Source organism: Aulonocara stuartgranti, assembly GCF_965226115.1.
Source record: "Aulonocara stuartgranti genome assembly, chromosome: 5".
NCBI lineage: Eukaryota > Metazoa > Chordata > Actinopteri > Cichliformes > Cichlidae > Aulonocara > Aulonocara stuartgranti.
In genome coordinates this window covers 18,927,551-18,950,718 of record NC_138943.1, presented here as the reverse complement: position 1 = coordinate 18,950,718, position 23,168 = coordinate 18,927,551, and the positions used below count along the sequence as shown (strand labels likewise).

Genomic DNA, 23,168 nt, shown 5'->3' with positions numbered 1-23,168 from the left:
CCTCAAGGTAAAAAAGAAATTCACTTTCAAATGGATCAGTGTGAAGACATGTCAGGCATTCAGTCTTATAATAATCTTAAATGGGCCTTTAAAGTGATACTCTTGATGTTGCTGGATTTGAAAAAAAAAAAGGTTATATCTTAGTTTCTATACACGGTTCCTGTAGCTGGGCACTTCCCAGAAACCCAGAAGTAAATTATCACTTCAAATAAAAGAATGTGAAAATGTCTCGCACCGTATTAAGAGCTGTCTGATCTTCATCAGGTCTGGGCGTCCTCGATTTCAGCTGGGCTAGAAAAAAGAAAGAAAAAGAATCCTTTGCAGCATCCAAAAAGCTGTCTTCCTGTGAATTCGGGCAGTTGAGTGAAGATTTGTGGCTTGTCCGACAGCAGAAACAAGTCCAACAAGACTTTAATCAGTGCTGTTGTCTTGTAACTCTGCTGGAAGCTGTCTGACTGATAATGAATCGACTCTCTGGGCACTTACAGGTCTGATTAATTGATTTCCTGGTTTGACTTATTTAGGTAGAAACTAAAATGAATATTTCATCTCCAGAAACTTTTCTTAAATCTGACTGAAGTGAAGTACAGGATTGCAGGGGAATATATAGTAAGATAGTCAGAGCATAACACAAATATTGTGTTGTCTATTATATGGTATAATAACTATATAGTATATAGTTTAGTGTATAGACTTTTAAAGCATATTTTTACATTTATGTAGTAATGGTTGACTGCAAAATTTTGAAGGAAACTGATTTTTATACTGCAGGATCCCTCTTTTGTTCAGGTAGGTTGTGTAGGATTGGGTGCCGCTTTGAAATTGCAGCTTGCGATGTGATTATGTCACAGTATTTATTATTTAAAATGGAAGAGCACATGCTGTGCTATATTTATGATATTGATTTAAGTGCAAAATTCTTATTTTAAATGAGTAGTTGAAGGAAGGCTGTATTTAGTTAAAATACATTTGTGGAATAGGATAACATATTTAGTTACCCTAAAAGAATTCAGCACACGTAGTAATGGAATATCTTGAATTTCATAAATCTGGTCCTTCAAGTGTTTTCCCCCTCCTTATTCTCTATTTGTGTTTCTCATTTGTAAAAAAAATAATAAATAAAAAATCTTCAATGTAATAAGTGCAGAAAAGTCCAACAATAATAATAAAAATAGTACTATGTACTTTGAAACTTGAGAGTCCAATCAGAGGTGTGAAATCAGAGGTGTGATCCAATCAGAGTAGTAGCAAATTCAAACTAATTTGTTGCTGTCCTTGATAACACTGCGCCAAACTCCAGAATTTACCCCAAATACAAAAGTTAGCTTTTAATTTAATTAATCCACCTGCAAGGTTTTTTTTGTACCTCCAACTCTTAATCAGACATCAGCCAGTGAACTGTGAGTTTCATATCCATTCAAACTGTAGAAGTGCTACATTTTAGCCACTTTATTACCTTGATGGCAAACATGATAGGTCTGTAAATAAAGTGATAATAATGTGACCATTTAGTATAAAGATATACTAATGTCTCATGCAGAAGGTTTCCTTAAGCTCTCCCTCAGTCTGCTCATATTTATCTACATGAATTCCATTTAGTAGGATTGTATGAAAACAACTGATAAATTATTTAGTGTGTTAGGCTTTGAATGTTAACGCTGCAAGGAACTGTGGAGCGGTATTATTCCTTTTCATTTCCTATTGTGTAGTTCAGTGTATCCTAAATGCTCAAGGAGATAAGAAAGGAAATGAAGCCCCTTTCCTTAGTATTTAGAGAAAAGAGTGACACTTAGATATTTCCATGTCGGTTCAGTCAGTTACAGTGGGGCAAAAAAGTATTTAGCCAGCCACCGATTGTGCAAGTTCCCCCACCTAAAATGATGACAGAGGTCAGTAATTTGCACCAGAGGTACACTTCAACTGTGAGAGACAGAATGTGAAAAAAAAAATCCATGAATCCACATGGTAGGATTTGTAAAGAATTTATTCGTAAATCAGGGTGGAAAATAAGTATTTGGTCAATAACAAAAATGCAACTCAATACTTTGTAACATAACCTTTGTTGGCAATAACAGAGGTCAAACGTTTACTATAGGTCTTTACCAGGTTTGCACACACAGTAGCTGGTATTTTGGCCCATTCCTCCATGCAGATCTTCTCGAGAGCAGTGATGTTTTGGGGCTGTCGCCGAGCAACACGGACTTTCAACTCCCGCCACAGATTTTCTATGGGGTTGAGGTCTGGAGACTGGCTAGGCCACTCCAGGACTTTCAAATGCTTCTTACGGAGCCACTCCTTTGGTTGCCCGGGCGGTGTGTTTTGGATCATTGTCATGTTGGAAGACCCAGCCTCATTTCATCTTCAAAGTTCTCACTGATGGAAGGAGGTTTTGGCTCAAAATCTCACGATACATGGCCCCATTCATTCTGTCCTTAACACGGATCAGTCGTCCTGTCCCCTTGGCAGAAAAACAGCCCCATAGCATGATGTTTCCACCCCCATGCTTCACAGTAGGTATGGTGTTCTTGGGATGCAACTCAGTATTCTTCTTCCTCCAAACACGACGAGTTGAGTTTATACCAAAAAGTTCTACTTTGGTTTCATCTGACCACATGACATTCTCCCAATCCTCTGCTGTATCATCCATGTGCTCTCTGGCAAACTTCAGACGGGCCTGGACATGCACTGGCTTCAGCAGCGGAACACGTCTGGCACTGCGGGATTTGATTCCCTGCCGTTGTAGTGTGTTACTGATGGTGACCTTTGTTACTTTGGTCCCAGCTCTCTGCAGGTCATTCACCAGGTCCCCCCGTGTGGTTCTGGGATCTTTGCTCACCGTTCTCATGATCATTTTGACCCCACAGGATGAGATCTTGCGTGGAGCCCCAGATCGTGGGAGATTATCAGTGGTCTTGTATGTCTTCCATTTTCTGATGATTGCTCCCACAGTTGATTTTTTCACACCAAGCTGCTTGCCTATTGTAGATTCACTCTTCCCAGTCTGGTGCAGGTCTACAATACTTTTCCTGGTGTCCTTCGAAAGCTCTTTGGTCTTGGCCATGGCGGAGTTTGGAGTCTGACTGTTTGAGGCTGTGGACAGGTGTCTTTTATACAGATGATGAGTTCAAACAGGTGCCATTCATACAGGTAACGAGTGGGGGACAGAAAAGCTTCTTACAGAAGACGTTACAGGTCTGTGAGAGCCAGAGATTTTCCTTGTTTGAGGTGACCAAATACTTATTTTCCACCCTGATTTACGAATAAATTCTTTACAAATCCTACCATGTGGATTCATGGATTTTTTTTTCACATTCCGTCTCTCACAGTCTAAGTGTACCTCTGGTGCAAATTACTGACCTCTGTCATCATTTTAAGTGGGGGAACTTGCAGAATCGGTGGCTGACTAAATACTTTTTTGCCCCACTGTAGGAACCTTTCCAGGCATAAAAAGACGATTTGACTCCAACCTAATTATTTTAGTCATGAATTAACCTTTGTGTGGTAGGTGGACTGACAGTATAGAAGTAATTAGTGATATATCATCTCTAAACAAGTGCGTTTTCCCCTAAAGAACATTTTTAATGTTTTCAAAATAGCTGTCCCCAATGTCAGAGCATCAATGTTTACTTTTCTTTTATGGGCAGTACTTGTCAATTAGGGAAACTCCACATGGAGAGGCGGAGGAGGTGTTGAATTGAGGTCCGTGGCCCTTTCTCACATAACAAAGCACTCAAAACGGAGCAGCCCACTTCAGACAAATTCATGCTTCATTTGGGTTAAGGGAGGGAGCCTGCATGATGACCATTTAACCCACCCGTGTATCAGACGTATCCCAACATGAGTCATATGGTCTTTGTGCTAGGGAGCAGTTTGGACACCTTTAAATGTCTGATGTCTGTGTCTTGAAAACAAATTCTGAAAAATTCAGGGCTGCAGTAGATGTGTGAAAACAGCTAGAGATTTGTATATGCTGAATGCGTATGCAGAAAATCAAAATCAACAAAATCAGTAGGATGAAAAGTAGAGAAGGTTTGGTGCCATTTCTGTGTTTTACATATAGTGTATTTAAATGTTTTTCCCTTTCAAACACTATGTAACACCATCAAGGTCAAATTTAAGGTCAAACCTGATCATCACTGGCTTTTATTCCACAGTGTCCCAGGTTTTCAGTTTTGACTGCTTGTTTTGTGTTTCACCTTTAATTAAATATCGTCCGGTCTCATGTGAGGATTACACTGGATACATATTAGATTGGATCATGGACATACAGGGAATACTGTGTGAAAGTGAGCCCGAGAATACTCCTCCCAACAGTGTCTGTTTAAATCTGACAAATAGTGTCTCTGCTGTATTGATACGAGTATAGGTTTCTGTTTTTTGATCGAATAGAAAATAATGAATGAAGTTTTAGTTTATTGGGATTTCTTGGATTAACCAGTTCGCATCTTGAAACGTTACTAGGGAAGACACTGAGTATGTGAGTGTAGCTTGTAGTATAAAGCACTTTCTCCAAAAGTTGATTCTGTTCATCCGGACGTGGCATTTTGTGGGAGAAACGTTTCGTCACTCATCCGAGTGACTTCTTCAGTCTCAGCTGACTGCAGGTTTCCCCAATCTTATAAACAGTAAGATTGCCCATTGTTCCTTCAGTGGGCTGGTGTCAGTCATTATGCAAATTTCATTGATAGTTTGTGGCTATAATGTTGCCTTTTAAAAGATATTCAAACACACATTGAGTTTTTCGAAATACAAAAACAAGAAAAGACAGATTTGTGCAGATAAGTTCAAAAACAATTACCAGTGATAATGTTTTTCTGCTTACTCTGCTGCATTGGAAGCCATTATAATTGCAGTGTGGATGCATATTTTTTAAACATATATCCAAACTATATAACAATTAAAGAAATAAATACTTATATTAAGTACAGACAAGCTTGCAAATCATATGCAATTACAGATGGTTGCAAGAGCGACATAAAAAACATCCACACTGACCAAAAAAGCTGTTCTCTCGCTCTGTTGCTGCAAGAAAAATGAAGCATGTTTGCATAAAAGATGTGGTAATCTGTGTGCAGTTTCCTGCTATTTTTGTTACATCACTGATTGTTTCTGTGAAACAGATACACCTCTCTGTTTCATTTGTTTTGCATTGTGTGACAGTCAGCCTCCGGTGTTTATCCACAGGATGATGCACTGGGCCAGGCGTATCGAGCAGGAGATTGACAGAGTCTTTCAGCACATCACTGGAGCTCAGCAGTTGAAAGGGGTGAGTGTCTGCTTCTCTCATTCATCACAGTGTTGGATAAATTCAATAAGAAGTGCACCGAGCGGAGAGGTCAGCGCGCAAATTGACTGTAACTCCATTAAGTTGAAGATCCGCAGCTAAATAGGTGCAAAAAAACAGAAAACAGTCACAGTCTGTCTCACTTAAACCTCTTTGTTTCCTTGTTTGGTGGTTTTCTGGGATCCCTGCAGAGCCAATAACAAAAAATAATGTTTTCTCAGAGCAGCCATAAATCTTTCTCTTACATCTTTTCTCTTTAGCCGTTATTTTTAGTACATATACTCTGCTTTTAGACATTTTAGATACATAATTTTGTATTGCGTTGTGTTTACAATAATTATCAGTTTTGCGCGCACTGGATTATACACCTGAAAGTGAAAGAGATGCCTCAACACACACCTACAGTGGTTAGATTTAGAATATCTGAATTGAGCTTCATGAAATCAAGAGCTTTAATAACACCTACATTCATGAATACTAATTTAGGCCTTTCATGAGCTGATCATATAATAACTGTGTTAATATTGAAACTGTTCATTTTTGAACACATAACAGGTATTTTCCATTAAGCTCTGAGTTGGAAGTCATTAATGATTGATTTTTACATTACAGGTGCATTAGAGTAATCTTATTCCAGGGTCTTTTGATTCTGATTCTGTGCGTTAAATTCCATATTAAATGGTTCTAGTTCTGGTTCTAAACAATATCCAGTCAACTTGGATCTCAGATTCCAACTCTGCTTTTTCCAGCTGAAGGTTGGACATCAAAGTTTTTAGTGAGCATTGCTCATACAGAAGTAAATGATGAATTCCTAATAAATATTTTATACTTAGGATTAACTCAAAATAAAAGTTGTTTGTTTACTGAAATAAAAGAACATTTTAATGTGGAAATGTAGCTCAGTTGCACCCTAAAATAGTGTAAGCAAAAGGCTGAAAAAAAACCCCCCCAAAAACATTTCCACTGAAGGTTTTTTACAAAATGGGATTTTGATTTGTTACATTCACTGACTGCAGGTAAGTCCAGATTGTACTTGTTTTTATTTTTGTCTAATTGTTCACAGTGATCTGGTAGACTGTCATTAGGAGTGTATTCAGTTTTCTTTTACTTTTCATTTCCAGCATGTTTTCAACATTATTTAGTGTAACAGGTGGCTGGGAGGGGTTGTCCCTCTGAAGGCAAGTGCCAGAGACCAGGAACAAAGATCATCTGTAGGGGGCAAGTGATCCCTGCTCTGAGGAGATGTGTGGGGGCGTTCCCTCAGCAGAGAGCAGTGGCACGTGTCCTCTCTGTTTGTGTCACACCATAGCAGATGGTCAGCCTGCAGTAATGCCTTGATGTGAAACTCACTTGTTCATTCAATCCTCATTAATCCCGCCATGCTTTTAAAACACTGCAGATCTGTTCAAGATTGTTCTCCTTTGCTTAGAAAGTTTTCTCTTGGTGAGGAAACCGTTATTCACGTCAGGCATCATTTTAATTCCTAAACAAGGGGTTCAAATTTATAGATAACTACAGCTGTCACAGTTAGCTGGGTGTAGAGTGGTAACTTGAGGCCTAATTTGAGAGGCATGAAAGTATCAGTAAAATTCCAAAAACACTGGTTACCATGACACTTTGGGAATATAAGATCAGGAATCATCATGCGAATGATATGGTAATTATAAATAATGTTAAATAATGAAAGGACCATAAGTACACAGAGGAGAATATAAAAATGGGTGGGAAGTGGGGCAGAGCTGAAACAATTTAGGACTGAACGTAAAACTCAAAACAAGATATGAGAGACAATAACTAACAAAGTGAAACAACTAAACTAAAGACTGAGATAAGGAAAATCACAGATCATGAAACACTGATGAGGCTAAAACAATGAACCAATATACAAGAAAACTCAAGTACCTAAACTCTAATAATAAACTCTGTGAATACTGAATTCAGTTCAGTTCTTCTGAACCCCAAGGCTAACTAGAACTTGAATATAACTCTATTCTCACTTGACTTTAGGTTTCTAGTTCTTTCTGCTGGCAGAAACAGGAAAGAACTCAAACAAATCAGCATTTTTTTAGTCTTAAAGAAAGCCGACACATCTTTATAGGTCAAATTAAGACACCTTGTACAAGCCATCAAAAGTAATAAGGTTAAAAAGTCTGCAGCTCTCCTAGAAATTTTGTTGTTGTTTTGAGCTTAAATGCTAACGTGTTCACAATGGCAATGTTAACGTTGCTGTGGTCAGTTAGGTCTAACATCCTGACTGTCCAGTTCTTGCACCTTTCTGAAGTGACATTTTCATATGTTCCATACATTTCACTGAATAAAAAGGTGCTTCTATGAAATAGGTCACTTCAACATCTGCTATGTAAGAGTATTTGGTTCTTAAATCAGTCAAAATGGCAGCTCATTCCAGAAAAGAACGAAGGACGATGTGACTCTGTACCGACAAGAAGTATCAGTATGTTAGCACAATAACACTGGCTATGTAGCATAAACAACAGATGATAATGGGATTGTTATGAGTTTTATATATAATTGCACAAAGCAAATCAATATGGGGAAAACAGAACCTTTTCTTTATCATGGTAAATTACTAAATTTATTGTCTTTTAACCATAGATGTCAAAATTTTTAGTGGATATCCATTAAGACTTAGTGCTATTTCAGTTTGAACTTATGTTGAGGACCAGCAGCTTGTATGCAGAGGGGAAAATAAGCATTGAACGTGCCAACATTTTCACACTAAACATTTTTAATGGGGCTATAGATGTGAAATTTTCTGATGTAATCTAGACATAGAAAGAAATCAAAACAAATAAGTCCAAAAAGGAACTTATGTGTAATAAAGTGGAATGACACAGGTATAAATTGTTTTATCAAAGCCAACCCCCCCCCCCAAAAAAAAGCCCCAGCTGCTATTTTAAAAGCAGGCCTACCCCATATTCATTTGGAATATTAGAGGCTTCAGTCCTATTTGATGGCCCATGAAAAGGTTTTTCTTTGGCACGGTGTCACATAAGAAGCATCTCTTTATGAGTAAAAGCAAAAAGCTCTGTCAAGACTGTAGTGACCGTATTGTTGCAAAATGTACTGATAGTGTTGGATATGAATGTTGCAGTGAGCACTAAGGCTGGGAATAAGAACCACTTCTTATAGTAGTTCAGTTTCTGTTCCTGTTTCTAAAGTAGAATCACTGTGGCGATTGCTTTAAAGTCTCTTTGTGCTGTTGGTTTTGTTTTCATACCTAAATACTAAGAGAAAATCATATGTGTGTCCTCATGAAGCTGATAGATCGACCCGATCAATCACCTGACTTGCATTTCATCTCAATAGCCCTATTAGAAATATATTTAATGAGGAAAATGCTACCAGGTTCAATACTTATGTTCCTACATGGTTGTTGTCTATGTTTTACCCACATAATGCGTGTCCTCAGTGGTGCTCCTTGATGGATTCTACACAAGACCTAGTTCTTCACAGACAGCACAGTTCACAGAAACACCCATTGCTGCATGTTCCCATCTGTGCAGCATGGGCCAGTAAAGCATCTGGTCAGTATTCAACATTTGGGACATTTTAAAGTTAGGGAAGAAAGCAAATTTTAGTGGAAAAGTCCTCTTGCAGTCTGTATGTATGCTTGCCAAACAGATTCATCCAGAGCACTGCGTTTCTTTTTGGCTTATCTTAATTCTTTCTCCGACATCTTTGCATGTGGGATAGATAAACCCGTTCAACTGCCTGTTAATGCAAATATCTAGCCAATACCAGCCAATAACATGGCAGCAACTTGATGCATTTGGTTCATGTAGACTAAAGGTGACCTGTTAAAGTAGTAGCTCTCTGGTTGAGAAATGTCTTATTGATCAGAAGTCAGAGGTTAAACACTCTGTGCTAATAAGAAGAGTCAAAAATAACTAAAAAAAACAAACAAATGTTGAAGCAGATGGTCTACAGCAGCAGACGACCACACCATCTAAACTTCACTGTACTCAAATGGCTTCAATCTGTGACAAAGTGGATGAGCAGTTGCAATGCTCTCCATTTGTCCGGCATCTCCTGGTGTAGGTGTCCTGAAGTGGGGGGAGAGCAATCCTGCAGCAGCGTTCTGCTGTACGGATCACCCTCTGAAGAGCTTTTTGGTCCTAACACAGCTGTTCCCAAACCAGGATGTGAGGTTCTGTGTGAGGATGCTCTCCACAGCGCCTGTATAGAAAATCCTGAGGATCTTTGGAGAGACCCTGAACTTCCTCAGTTGTCGTAGGTGGTACAGGCGCTGCCTAGCCTTTTTGGTCTGGACCTGAATGTGGGCAGACCATGTCAGGTCTGAGGAGATGTGGACACTGAGATATTTGAAGGACTGCACCCTCTCCACTGGAGCTCCATTGATGATAATGGGCTTGTAGTCTCTGTGCTGACTCCTTCTGAAGTCCACCACCAGCTCCTTGGTCTTGCCAACATTCAGTTGGAGATTGTTGTCCTGGCAACATGATGCCAGATTCTTCACTTCATCCATGTAGGCCGCCTCATCGTTGTTGGAGATGGCGTCCAACACCACTGTGTCGTCAGCAAACTTGGTGTTGGAGCTGTGGGTGGCCACACAGTCTGAAGTGTAGAGGGAGTAGAGCAGTGGCGAGAGGACACATCCCTATGGCGCTCTCGTGTTGATGGTGATGCTGTTGGAAATGCACTTACCCATCCTCACCACCTGAGTTCTGCCAGTGAGGAAGACAAACACCCATGCACACAGACGGCTCTTGACTGATTTTCACAGTTCAGCATCAATCATCAAAATGCATTTTGAGAAGAAATTTATTTTGAGCGGAGAAAAGCTGCGTGCAAAAAATGTATTTCAGCGTTTGCTATTATCCACACACACACACACAATAGCAGCCACTCTTGCTCAGTTTTTGCATTTGCGCTTGCTCGCAATGTGCTGCTTGCGCTCTCAACATTTCTGCCCGTGCGCGTTCAACTCTTTCTGTACACCGTTATATTTGTGTCACAAAACCAACCAAACCAATCACAGACTTGGATGCAAAAAAATCTGACTGGCTCGTTTGAGTTTTGGACGAAATGGATTCTGGGATATTGCGTTTCGTCATTTCGAGCTGATTGGAGACCAAAACAGCCAATCAGATTTTTTTTTACATCCAAGTCTGTGATTTGCTGATTTTGTGGCATAAATATAACGATGTACAGAAAGAGCTGAACGTGCATGGGCAGAAATGTTGATAGCGCAAGCAGCACATTGCGAGCAAGCGCAGATGCAAAAACTGAGCGAGAGGGGCTCAGTTTTTGAGTGTATATGGATAATAGCAAACACTGAAATACATTTTTTGCACGCAGCAATGAATTTTGTTCACTCAAATTTAGCTTTTCTTCGCTGTAAATAAATTTCTTCTCAAAATGCAGCACTTGCACCTGCAAATTTGTTTTACATGCGCTCAGAATAGTGGCACAAAAATAACGCCATAGGTTTGGCCCCAACAGCACACATTGACACAGAAGTCACCAACCTTTGTCTCTCAAAACTAGGCGCCTGCTAATGCCTGTCTATCTGCTGTCTCCCTATCTCGTGTCCTTGTTGCACATTTCTTCGCACACTGTGTTCTCCTTTCTGTCGCCTCTGCTTCTCACATACACATCTGACTTATTCTCCCAATTCTGTGTGTGTTCTCTATGTGTGAGTGTTTAGCAGCTTGACCTATGGCCTACTTAAATGAATAACGAATATAATGCTTTACTATCGTTAATACAACTAAATCCCTAATACTACAATAATCTATTCTTACAATATAGTAAGTCTCTGCCAGGCTCAGATGAGAGAGGAGAGGCGAGCTGAGTTACCAAATCGATGTATTTTTTGTTTTGTTAATTAAGTTTGGAGGGGACGTTTTGTTAAGTTTCATGTAGGATGGGGTTCACTGTAAATAAATTGCTCACCTCTGGAAACCCGAAATGTCTGCTGAGTCTGCTTCCCTACCACCTTCCTTGACGTTCGAGTCTGACTACTTTACACAATCCTATAGAGCACCTTAGAGATGTGGTGGACCAGGAAAATCTCATCATGGATGTGTACCTGACAGATCTACAGCAACTCTTTGATGCTGTCATGTCAATATGAACCAGAATGTTTTCAGTACCTTGATGAATTAGCGCCATTAAAAATTAAGGCAGAAGGCAAAAGGGCCTAAACCAGCACTAGCAGTGTGGCCACGATTTAAGCTCTAACAGAGCAGAAATGATTCTAAGACAAATATTGTGGAAGGTATTGCTCCTAAATAAAATCATTACTCAATACAGCTCCACCCACTATCTATCCAGTGTGATTCCCAGATGTCTCCCACTGACCTGTAAAGTTTCCTTGTGTACTTTCTGTGGCTGTACCAAAGCTGTACGGCAGGTGCTCTGAATTTAACTTTCTCTGTGCGGCCTAATTCAAATTCAGACCCTGCAGAGAAAAGCATTAAGAGCGTCATTTGGGTGTATCAAGCTTAAGACCCCCATGTGTATAACATGCATCTAATTTGTAGAAAGTCCGCTGTGTGATACAAATATGCCTTTTTAATTTAAGCATAAATTAACTCTAATGTAGATTACTTTCTATATGTTTTTTATGACATGGTGATGATTGCTCATAAAATTACTTTGGGCGCTTCAGTGTGTTAACACAGTGTTCATAAATACTTATGCATGAATGGAGACATCTTAGAATTGGACTGTACACGCAGACACAGCAAGTGCGCCTTCAATGAACAGATGAGCTTTCGCATATTGTCGAACTTTGAATCTTACAGCTCTGTCTCAGACACTCTGTCAGTGTCCTTTTTTATTCTGCAGGTTCATGAAAAAAACGATTTATTCATAGATAACGTATCTCTGGAAAAGTCAGCAGGAGGGAGGTTTGCACTCGATGCACATGTTGCACGTTTTTAACAGCTGTCCATTCAAATTTTACAGATATACAATGAAGAAAGGCGTCGGTTTAGTCTGGTGAAGAATCAGCCTCGCAAGATTGTTGAAAAAGTGGCCTCGGATATTGAGAAACTTCTGGCTAAAAAGCGCAAAGCACTTGATGTAAGTATGTTTCCTCAAGTTTTATATTTTTGTCTTGTGATTTTTAAATATTAATTTCTTAATGCCATAATCATACGATGTTGCTTTAAAAAACGTGTAAAAGAAACGCCTTACTTATCACAACATAAAATAATCTGGTCCTTCTCATTTTTCTAATATTAGATAAATACAATCTCAGATGCACAGCAACTCGTGACATATTATGCCGTGTCCTTATTTAATTACCAAAAATCAAACTGCAGAATTAGTGTGTGAAAGTCTAACAAGACATTTACTAAATCTAAGGGAGTTAAGAGGTGTTGATAATCAAATATACCCAGTTAACATCATCAAGTATGTGCACCTCTCTGAAAGAAAAAGATCTATCAGTTTGCTGGTCTGGAGCATTCAGTTGTGTGTTAGCACAGTGCCAAGGAGGAAAAGATTTCAGCAATGATCTCAGAGAAACAATTATTGCTGCTGCTGTCAATCTGGGAAGGATTATAAAACCATTTCCAATATAGCGAGAAATGTTATTCACAAAGGTAAAAGCCTCAAAACAGCTGCCAATCTTTGCTGGAGTGGTGAATTTGCTGGGGTGGCTGTAGCTCAGGAGGTAGAGCAGGTCATCTACTGATCGGAAGGTGGTTCGATCCTTGGCTCCTCCAATCTGCATGCCAAGTATCCTTGGGCAAGATACTAGCCCCGAGTTGCTCTCCAATGCATCCATCGGAGCTCTGAGGTCTTAACACTGGCTGCCTGTCCGTCAGAGGATAGACTTTAAAGTTCTGATACTAAAGTTCTGATACTGGTCTATAAAGCTCTCAATGGTTTAGGACCAAAATACATCAGTGACCTCCTGACCCAGTATGAACCTTCCAGATCCCTCAGGTCATCTGGATCCGGTCTTTTATCAGTTCCCAGAGTCAGAACCAGACACGGAGAAGCTGCATTCAGCTTTTATGCTCCATATATCTGGAACAAACTCCCAGAAAGCCTCAGATCAGCTGAAACACATTATTTAAATCCAGGTTGAAGACTCACCTGTTCTCAGCTGCATTTGAATAAAACACCAAATCCACACTTTTAAGCTTAAATTTCAAAACTTACATTTTAACTACTGATTTTATCTACTGTTTTTTTAATCAATTTTAAATCATGCTTTTTATTTGTTTTTGTTTTTTAATGTCTCTGTAAAGCACTTTGAATCACCTTGTTGTTGAATTGTGCTATATAAATAAACTTGCCTTGCCTATGAATGAATGTGTGTGAATGTACTTAGAAAGCACTAAGTGCTTGTGAGAATGGGTGTGATTGGGTGAATGTGGCATGTTGTATAGAGCGCTTTGAGTACTCCGGGAGACTAGAAAAGCGCCATATAAGAATCAGTCCATTTGCCTGAGCAAAGCTTAGAGAAACTGTGACAGTTAGCATTAGTACATTTGAGAAAAGTACATTTTGTTTGGAGGGGCTGCCAGGACAAAGCCTCCTCTCTCTAAAATGAACAGCATGGCTTAGGGTTGGACAGCTGCATCTAAACAAACCATAAGGTCTTTGCAACATCATTTGTATAAACCAGAATAAAGTGGAGATTTTTGCACATAAGTTAGAGCACCATGCTTAGCAAAAACAAAATACAGAATATCAGCAGATTATAGTTACTTAATTTTATAACCTTTTAAAGAACAGATGATTTTTTAATCAAATTTTAATTAAATTAAATTTATAAATTAAACTCTTTATACCTAAAACCTTAGAAATGATAGAGGGTGAAGTTTATTTTCACATGGCTACATGCAATCCATTTCTCTGTCCTTTTGTACAATGCTGTTTGTGCAAAACCTAAAAAAAAGTTTTGTAAAGATATGACCTACAGATACAAATGTTACTTGCTTATAGCGCACATGCAAGCAAAGACAGAAAAGTTAGATTGAGAACCCATTTCATGTCCTGCAAAATGCAGGACCACAGTATCATTTACAAACACCAGTTAACACAAGTCTGATTAAGTCTGTCTAATTGTGACCTTCCCCCAAAATCATCTGATTAGAGAAATTGAACATTGCTTGTCTAATGTGGCTGTGTCTCTGTAGAGGTTAGCCAGTGAAGCAGAGCGGCTCCAGCGGGAGCATCTGTGGCAGGATGAAATCAAGGTAAGTCTCAATAACATTATATTCTCAGTTTAAATTAGAAATATAATGTTACTCAGTTTATAGCTTTGATAGTTGTGCATGTAGCCAATTCAGCTCCATTTCTTTTACTTTCCATTTCCAAATGTGTTTTTTTAATTACTTGTAAGGCCTTGGTGAGTTTTTGTTTTCAACGTATTCGTCTTTACTTTTCTTCATAAGGTTTTTTGTGTCTGTAGTGGATTTGAGTCAATCTATAGTAATTTCAAGGGGAAATTATTTTTTCAAAAAAATTATATGTTTGAAATACTTGAAAATGTGTCAATTAAAAAATTAGGGAAACAATACAGTGTATTACAATAATATATATTATTGTAATCACTGTATTGTTTCCCTAAAAAAAGCACATGTCATTATACTTGTCATCACACATTTCCTCACATATTAGAAACGGTACAATTTTATCTTGAATTCACTGAATAAAATAATTCAGGGGTATGTTCTCAGCCCTGTGTCTCTAAACGGGATGACCTGAGAAAGAAACATTTACACCAGGCAGCTGAGTGGATCCCTCTGCGCTGCGCTCGTCTGGCTGAAACAGATGACTGAGTGCACTCAGCCGTGTGGTTCTTTTGAGTCCTACACACATTGGCATTCCACTTTTCCACTCGGTCTGCTTCATTTCCCCGACAAAATGAGACGGGATTAACCTCATCCTCTCACATGGGTTCTCACGTCCTTCTCAGAGGCACTGAATTCCCCTGTGATTTCAAAGGACTACATGTTTTTGCTCATCCGCTACAATCTGAGTAGACACTGTTGCCTTAGGCTCCCAGTTAGATTTCCACGTCTTAACTGGCCGTTGTTTTCATTTCTTCTCTGTTTTTGAATGTAGGCAAAGTGATTTGATCATCAGAAGATGGTACACTGTTAACATAAAGGGAAGGACATGGCCACGTAGGCTGGAGTTTTTAAATGATGATCAATACTACGAGGCCAAAAGTGTGCCAAGTAAATAGCCCCCACACCATTACACCATCACCATTAGCCTGGATATGCTGTGCATTCAAAGATGCTCTTTCCATCTCTGTAAGCTGAGTCCGGTTGTGGCAGATGGCTGCTACTAAATGAGCATAGTTATGTCAGAGATTTGTTCTTGTTAAAAGGGAGTTCACTGTTGCCAAGTGCTTGCTTAAAGGGAGTCGTTTGATCATTGGGTTTTATCTCCATAATTGTGGGAGCTTTACCTTAGTGTAAAAAGCACCTTGATGGGACTGTTTTTGTGATTTGGTGCTATATAAAGTCTGAAAGTAAAAAGGCCTTATCAGCAAAGATTAGCAATTTTACTCTTTGGGTTTTTTAAAAATAAATATTTGTATAGAGATGGTGTTGTTTCCACTTGTAACCAGTATGTATGCTAAGCTGAGCAACCCAGCCTGCTTAGCGTGGAGCTCTATATTTAGCAGAGGGATATAAGAGTGATACCCATCTTCTCATCTGTCTCTTAGCAAAGATAGGAACAAGCATATTGTTATACATAAAGGTGGCATGATGAGAAAGAGACAGACTGAAGAGACGATCTGAGTAAATCCTAAACGTCTCCTTTTTTATCATATATGAATGAAACTATCCTTTATCGCTGCTGACAGATTAATGTTAGAAGAAGCAGAGCTCATAGGAGAAGTTAACATGCTGGATGAGCAGCATCATTTCTTTGGACTGACTGAAAAAGAACACTGACTGATAGCTCGGTGTTTTCAGAGGTGCTAAAACTTTATATTACTAACAACAGGATGACTAACGGCAGATTGATGGAGTTGTCATGTTAAGCTCGATTTAGGCTAAGGCGCTCTTTGGAGATCAAATCTGGTAATCAGAACAGGCCAAAAATAGGAACACATCCACCTCAGTGTAGATGTCACGCGTACTCTGAAGTAAAGACAGTAACAGATGGCGATGCTCCACACAAGCCTAACAGCCTGTCTACTGATTTGTAATGTGAGAGTGCTGAACAGAAAACAGTACCGAACAATAGGAAACATTTGGTGGTTACAGCATCACAAATGCAGCTTTTCCTTTTTTTTTAAATGTAGTTTTAAACTAAAGACTTCTGTACTTTTTTTGGCTGCTGTTTAGATGAAAGTGTTACTTTGGAAAGCTCTTGTGCTTTTTGTTAACATTTTATGGATGGAGGAATCATTTTTTGGGCTGTTACTCCTCTCTGGGAAAAAATGTTTTGGATCCGTGCATCCAGCTTGGGGTCTCGGAACAGCTGGTGCCTGTCCCCCCCCCAGCTGTGACTGGGCAAGAGGTGGGGTACACCCTGGAGAGGGGCCTGACCGAGAGAGACAGAAAACAACACAGTCTCAAATCCCTGGATTCAAACTGCTTCTATTTGAGGTGCTCATTGGAAAAGATACACATGAGCTAAGTCACGAAAGAACGTCATGATTTATCAAACAGGATTCTCTAGGTTTTGGGCACAGCCATGTTCCTGGGAGTCTGGTTGTTGATTGGTGTGTACCAGTTTGTTGTGTAGGATGAGAGTCTTCCTAAAACTGATCAATGGTGGTTCAGAGGAGATCTGGGTCATTACATCATCACTCCCAATAATACCCCAATTCCTGTCATTATATGTTTATTTGTCTTTCCCTCTGTACTGCATGTTTTCCCCCAAGACTAATTCATGTTTTATTAGTTTTGGAACTAATAAGGTTTGTGTGTCCAGGTGTTGGATAGTGTTTCTATATCTATGTTCCTGAAAACGCTATTTCCTTAGATTTAGCCTCACAGTCCTTTTCCTGGGTGCAGACTGTCCTCACTCATTAGATTTGAGCAAAAGGGACATTTTCTTTAAGCCACTTTGGGTGAAAGCTGCTGGCGTGTACCATAATGTTTCTATCTGTTAATTTTCTAAATACAGATGTATGCAAAGTCCCTTTATTCTCTTTAAAGGTTATAAGATATAAGAATTTTATTTTCTCCCTGCTGTACACTAAAATAATTTAAAATTGGGATTGATTTTATTTTAAAAAACATGATCCAGATTAAGACAAACAATCTTTTTCTGAATAATGTGTTTGAAAAAAACAAATATTTCTTTTATAATTTAACAGTTTTCTTCCCTTTGACCCAGTTATACACCTGCTTAAGGGGGACTGAAAAAGCCTCCATAGCACATCCTTTGGTCTGTTTAAATACTGTTTAATGTTGTTAGTTAACGTCCATTCAGTCAACGACAATAGAAAATCATTAGGTGGCATTACATGGTCTATAGTCATGGGATTCAGTGATTCAACATGTCTGCTAACATTGTCTCTGCATCTACATTTAACTAAGAGCAACAACTATAACAAGGCTTGCCTGCTGAAATGCATTGGGGGGTTTTTTGGGGTTTTTTTTTTGAGGTAAACCTGACCGTCCTATAAGAATAAAGGCATTTTACAGTATTTGAAATGAGACTGCCTTGGAACTTTTTGATGATTTATCCACAAAAGCATGTTGAAATCCTACCATGAATAAAAAAAAGCATTTCAGCAAGTTCCTGAAACTTCAGACAATATAGAAAACATTTCTGACCATCCAGCTAGTTATCAGCACACGTACGGCATCCATGCTCGTACGGGGGTTGTATGCAGGTATGAGTGACTTGCATGTCTGAGAATGTGAACGATAAATACAGATTTAGTAGGAGTATGCACAACTCTAAATCATGAACATGTATAGGTAGCTTGTCCACTTTTTATAAAATATAAAGAACAGAGAAGGTCACTCTTACAGATAGCTGAAAGAAACTCATCTCAGAGTGAATGTTCACAAGTGTACTCATCAGTGAGTGGCCTTGTTTATTTCAGCAGCATCGGACCACATTTAATTCTGTATATAATTTTAAAAAATATTACTTAAATTATTAAAAAGACATTAATTTGTTTGTTTGTTTGTTTGTTTGTAAACAAGGTTGTAGTATTTAAAAAATGCAGTTTTGGACTTTCGATGGGCATCATTTTAAATGAACATACATTCTAAGTAGTGGCTACGCTTATGAAGAACTGTGCAGAGACAGACTTGACACATGCATGCATATGATTACTTGTCCTCAAACTGTTTCACAGTTGCAGCCTCTTCATATCTCCATCTGTTCTCTACTAGGAGCTGGACATGGCTTATTATGATTCCAAGGCAGAGCTGGATTATGTGAGTAAGGGACAAATAAACTGAACTTTTATTAAAAAAAAACTAAGTACAGTAGTACCTTGGTTTATGAGTATGATTCGCTGTTGCTCGCAAACCAAAACCCTCGTATGTCAAAGAGAATTTTCCCCATGAGAAATGATTGATGGACCGCTCCGAGCTCCCAAAATATTCACATAAAAATCATTTTTAAAGGTATTTTCTATATAAGTCACTGACTATGAGTTTTTTGCTCATTACTCGTAGGTCAAGTTACTCGCAATCCGAGGTTCCACTGTATTTGGCTTACACTTACTTGACCTAGCCTGAATTGACTCAACTACAGTATTAATATTAGGGAGAGAAATGTGTTTGTGCTTCATGTGCTTGTCCTCCTGTTCATGTAGTATTCCATGGATGGAGAAGGAGAGGTGGAAAATCCCTCTCACATCAAGCTGGAGTTTGTGTATGACCCAAACTTCAAGAATAATGTCAACTATTCCTACACAGCTGTTCAGATTCCCACGGATATTTATAAAGGAGGTAAGTAGAGTCCCCAGTCTGTAAAGACATGTTTGCAATTAGCTTAAGGTTAAGGTGTGTATTTAAAATATTTCACTGTTTGTTGATTAGCTCCCGTCATTCTAAACGAACTGAACTGGACGCAGGCGTTGGAGAAAGTCTTCATGGAGAATAGTCGAGAGGATCCGTCACTGCTGTGGCAAGCATTTGGGAGCGCGACAGGAGTCACTCGCTATTATCCAGGTAGGTTTTAGTTTTTAGGTTCCAGCTGTCAGGTAGGAGGTGAATAAGCCAAAGTCAAAGTAAATACTATGACGTGAATATTTTCTTCTGTTTTTTTTTTTTTTTTTTTTGCAGCAACACCCTGGAAAGCTCCTGATAAAATTGACCTGTATGATGTCAGGAGGAGGCCCTGGTATGCGCTCCAGCTTTAAACATGTTTACATGTGGGCTGCATGCATTGGATTGAAGCAGATGAAGTTTTGTGTCCTCTTCTTTGTTCCCCACAGGTACATCCAGGGTGCCTCATCCCCCAAAGACATGGTCATCCTTGTTGACGTGTGAGTAATTCTGCTAAACTCCTTTTGACCCATTCAGAGAATGAACATTCATTTTTCTTATGGTTATCTTAGTTTAGTATCACAGCTGGACACAAGCAAAGGCTAGACTGGCTGGCAATGTACAGAGAGTCCAGGAAATCGCTTTTTTCTGCCCATGTGGGTTTTTTTTATTCTGATTCTCGGATTTTTCTTGTAACATCCAGTCGTTTTACTGAATTTCATTACTTTTCTTATGCCCCTCCTGAGTTTTTCTCTGTGTGCCTCTCACTGTTAAACATGCAAATTTCACCTCTGCCCTTCTTTCATTTTGCTCCCTGTTTAATTTTGAAGGTTAGAGCTTTATGATCCCCTTTAGTTGTTGTTTTATTAACCACTTTCTGATGATGCAATATTATTGCAATTTTTAACATTTTGTGATATTGATATGATTTATCACCTGTTTCAAACACGTTATGTCCTCAAAGTTAAACTTTGTCATTATCTGTTCAATCCAATTTTTATTTATTTTTTTGCTGCAAAATGAGACGTTCAAGCTGTCACTAAAACCTGCTAAATGTTGACAGTCAGTCTGATATCAGTCGTGATTGAATGTGGTCAAGTTGGCAAATACTTGCAATCTGTTTCTGATAATACAGCAACTGTGATAGATCATAGAACATCACATATCTCTTAAAGTCTACAGAGACTGAAAATGATTAGATTTGCACTCAACAATCTTCTTGTTTTATAGGAATGTTACTAGAATACAACCAGCCAGCAGCTAGCTGAGTTGAGTCCCCTTGAGTTATGCTTATTGATAAAGTCTCATTCATACTGATGGCAACATGTTGGCACTCTGAGTAAACAGCAGTTATTTGCAAACCTTTGAAAAAGGGATGGCGGTCAGTCCAAGTCAGACTGCAACTGTTTCCAGAAAGATTACCTCCTACAGGCGTGATGAGTCCTCTAGTTCGTAGACCCAGAGTATTTTAATTTATGCAACAAAATATCAATATTTGGTGTCCCTGTATGGATATAATGTATCGTAAAATACGCAAAATATTCTGACATTAGGCTATATAGATTTTTTCCCCTCACCCCTGGCAATTTAAAGTGCCTGTTTTAACTTCCTGCACGTCCAGCCTGGTTGTTTTCACTGTGTGAGCCTTTCTGTTGGAACATTTTCATCAGCATGATTTGCACTATGTTGGATAAAGTGTGAAATACTGCTTTAATAGTAAAATCCTTCTGCCTTAGGGCCAAACTCGATGAGGTATTTTGCTCTCTGTTTTTGGTATTTTGTTTAACAACAAGCTGTTGGCTGTAGCATCATTTTGTCATCTGCAAATTTGTATATTTCATAAATGTTTTTCAAGTATTGCTTTAATCAGAAACATTTGTATTTGTATGGCAGAGCAGACACTAATGTTTTGCTTTTTTTTGCTGAGTGAATTCAAACTCACGCTCGAGAACAGCAGTCTTTTGTTGCTGTGCTGTTCCCATGGTTGCTATTGTGGTAAAAGGACATACTTCATTGGTACTTGCTGCAAGGTTAATCCCATTATTAAGCTCAATGTGGGAAATCAGCAGACCTTTCATAAGTTTGAAACCTGGTTGCTCATCACGTGTACATCAGGATAGCAAAAAATGCAAAAACAAATTTTCAGATCTATTCTTCCATGCAGTATTCATGAGCTTTATTTTTTAGCCACATTTTTACTGTAGTTTTTGAGATCACATTTCCACTAGTACTGCAGAAATTTGTGTTTTGTTGAATGCAAACTGTACAAAATTAAAACAGAAGTGGAAAGTAAAGGAGTGAAAAGTACCATTATATAACCACTGAATATATTTATCAGTGCCGATCAATCGCTGCAGCAGGAGAGATTTTGCAGCACTACTGAAGACTTTAGTGGAGGCATTATGAATTATTCTGTTCTTTTTAAACTGGCCTCTTGAATTATTTTAAACCTGGCTCACGAAGAGAGTTTGAAAGTTTTCAAGAAGAAGAATCTTCACTTTGAAGGAGACTTTTACAGTTACAGTACAGAACTTTTCTGTTGAGTTTTTATTTCGAGCTCCTTGGGGCGACTGTTGTTTTGATTTGGCGCTATATAAATAAAATTGAATTGAATATTGCCAGACATACTTGTATCAGGCACAGCAGTGAACCAGTAAAGTGCCCTTCCTGTGAGTGTGAAGAAGTTTAATCCCTGAGATACCTCAGTATAAAAAAAGGTGCAATTTCAGCAGTAAGTCTCAGGTTTTCAGTCTTTGTTGACTTGTGGTATAAACATTGTTAAAGTAAAATTATTTTTTTCATAGTAGGTAGTGAAAAAACTGAGGGTTTTTTTTTAGTCATTTAATTGTTTATTTATCACTTACTGTAATTACTTTGGTATAGTATGAATGCTTTGGTTGTAAAACATATGAAAATACACCTGAAATTCCAAAATCTATGCCCTCTTTCACATTTTCCAAAGTCATTCAATGGGCTAAATTAAAGTGTTGGCTGACCCAATTTTGGTCCCTGAGCCTGAAATTTGACACCCCTGTGTCAGTCTATGCTCTCCACAACTGTCGATTGGCATAAAAATGGATAAAATTAGATCGTCTTTAGCATCATTTTGCGAGTTTTAACTACATCTGAGCCAAAACCTTTAGGATTAGTTAATACTCTTGACACATAAATGCGTAATTTTTGCATTCCCTCATACAAAATTATCTTCTTGCCTTTTGTTTGTCTCCACACAAGTATTTATTTAAGCATGTTTATTCTGATGTTTCCTCAGGAGTGGCAGTGTCAGTGGACTCACCCTGAAACTGATCAAAGCGTCAGTGATGGAAATGCTGGACACTTTATCCGACGATGACTACGTCAATGTGGCCAGGGTTAGCATATGCTACACTTACTGAATCTGAACACTGCTTTTCCATCATTTCCCCTGTTGTTTTCAAACTGCGTCTGCTCCTGTGTTTCAGTTTAATGAGAAGGCTGTGGCTGTGGTCCCTTGCTTTAGCCATCTAGTCCAGGCTAATGTGCGCAACAAAAAGATTTTCAAGGATGCAGTGCAGCAGATGCAGGCTAAAGGCACCACTGACTACAAGTCTGGATTTCACTTTGCCTTCAATCAGCTATTAAATGCAAGTCATCTATACTGATTTTGTTTGACTTGGCATTATGTGATAAAATAAAGGTTCTGCATGCAGTTTTACTGCATTGACTGACATGTGCATTTTGTTTTTTCCTAATTTTCAGAAAACAAATGTCCCCCGGGCTAACTGCAATAAAATAATCATGCTGTTTACTGACGGAGGAGAGGACCGAGCTCAGGATGTTTTCATGCAATACAACTGGCCCAACAAAACGGTCAGTTCCTCGTGCTAATCAGACACCTCTCCATTACCTCCTGCATTCGAGCAGGATGTTTCTGTAGTGTCTAATCACCCTATGACAGTTAATTTGACATTTTC

General features: G+C 38.8%; 1 protein-coding gene across 2 annotated transcripts in view; it reads left to right on the top strand.

Moving 5' to 3' along the window:
• cacna2d2b (calcium channel, voltage-dependent, alpha 2/delta subunit 2b) overlaps positions 1–23,168 on the top strand; it is a 43,395-nt gene that overhangs the window by 6,000 nt on the left and 14,227 nt on the right. For both annotated transcript variants that reach the window (XM_082532440.1, XM_082532441.1), the window contains exons 2-12: positions 5,185–5,266; positions 12,239–12,355; positions 14,428–14,487; positions 18,613–18,657; positions 19,041–19,176; positions 19,267–19,398; positions 19,513–19,570; positions 19,665–19,715; positions 22,487–22,586; positions 22,677–22,838; positions 22,954–23,064. In XM_082532440.1, the coding sequence (XP_082388566.1) occupies positions 5,185–5,266; positions 12,239–12,355; positions 14,428–14,487; positions 18,613–18,657; positions 19,041–19,176; positions 19,267–19,398; positions 19,513–19,570; positions 19,665–19,715; positions 22,487–22,586; positions 22,677–22,838; positions 22,954–23,064 (1,054 nt within the window). The remainder of the gene's footprint in view (positions 1–5,184; positions 5,267–12,238; positions 12,356–14,427; positions 14,488–18,612; positions 18,658–19,040; positions 19,177–19,266; positions 19,399–19,512; positions 19,571–19,664; positions 19,716–22,486; positions 22,587–22,676; positions 22,839–22,953; positions 23,065–23,168) is intronic.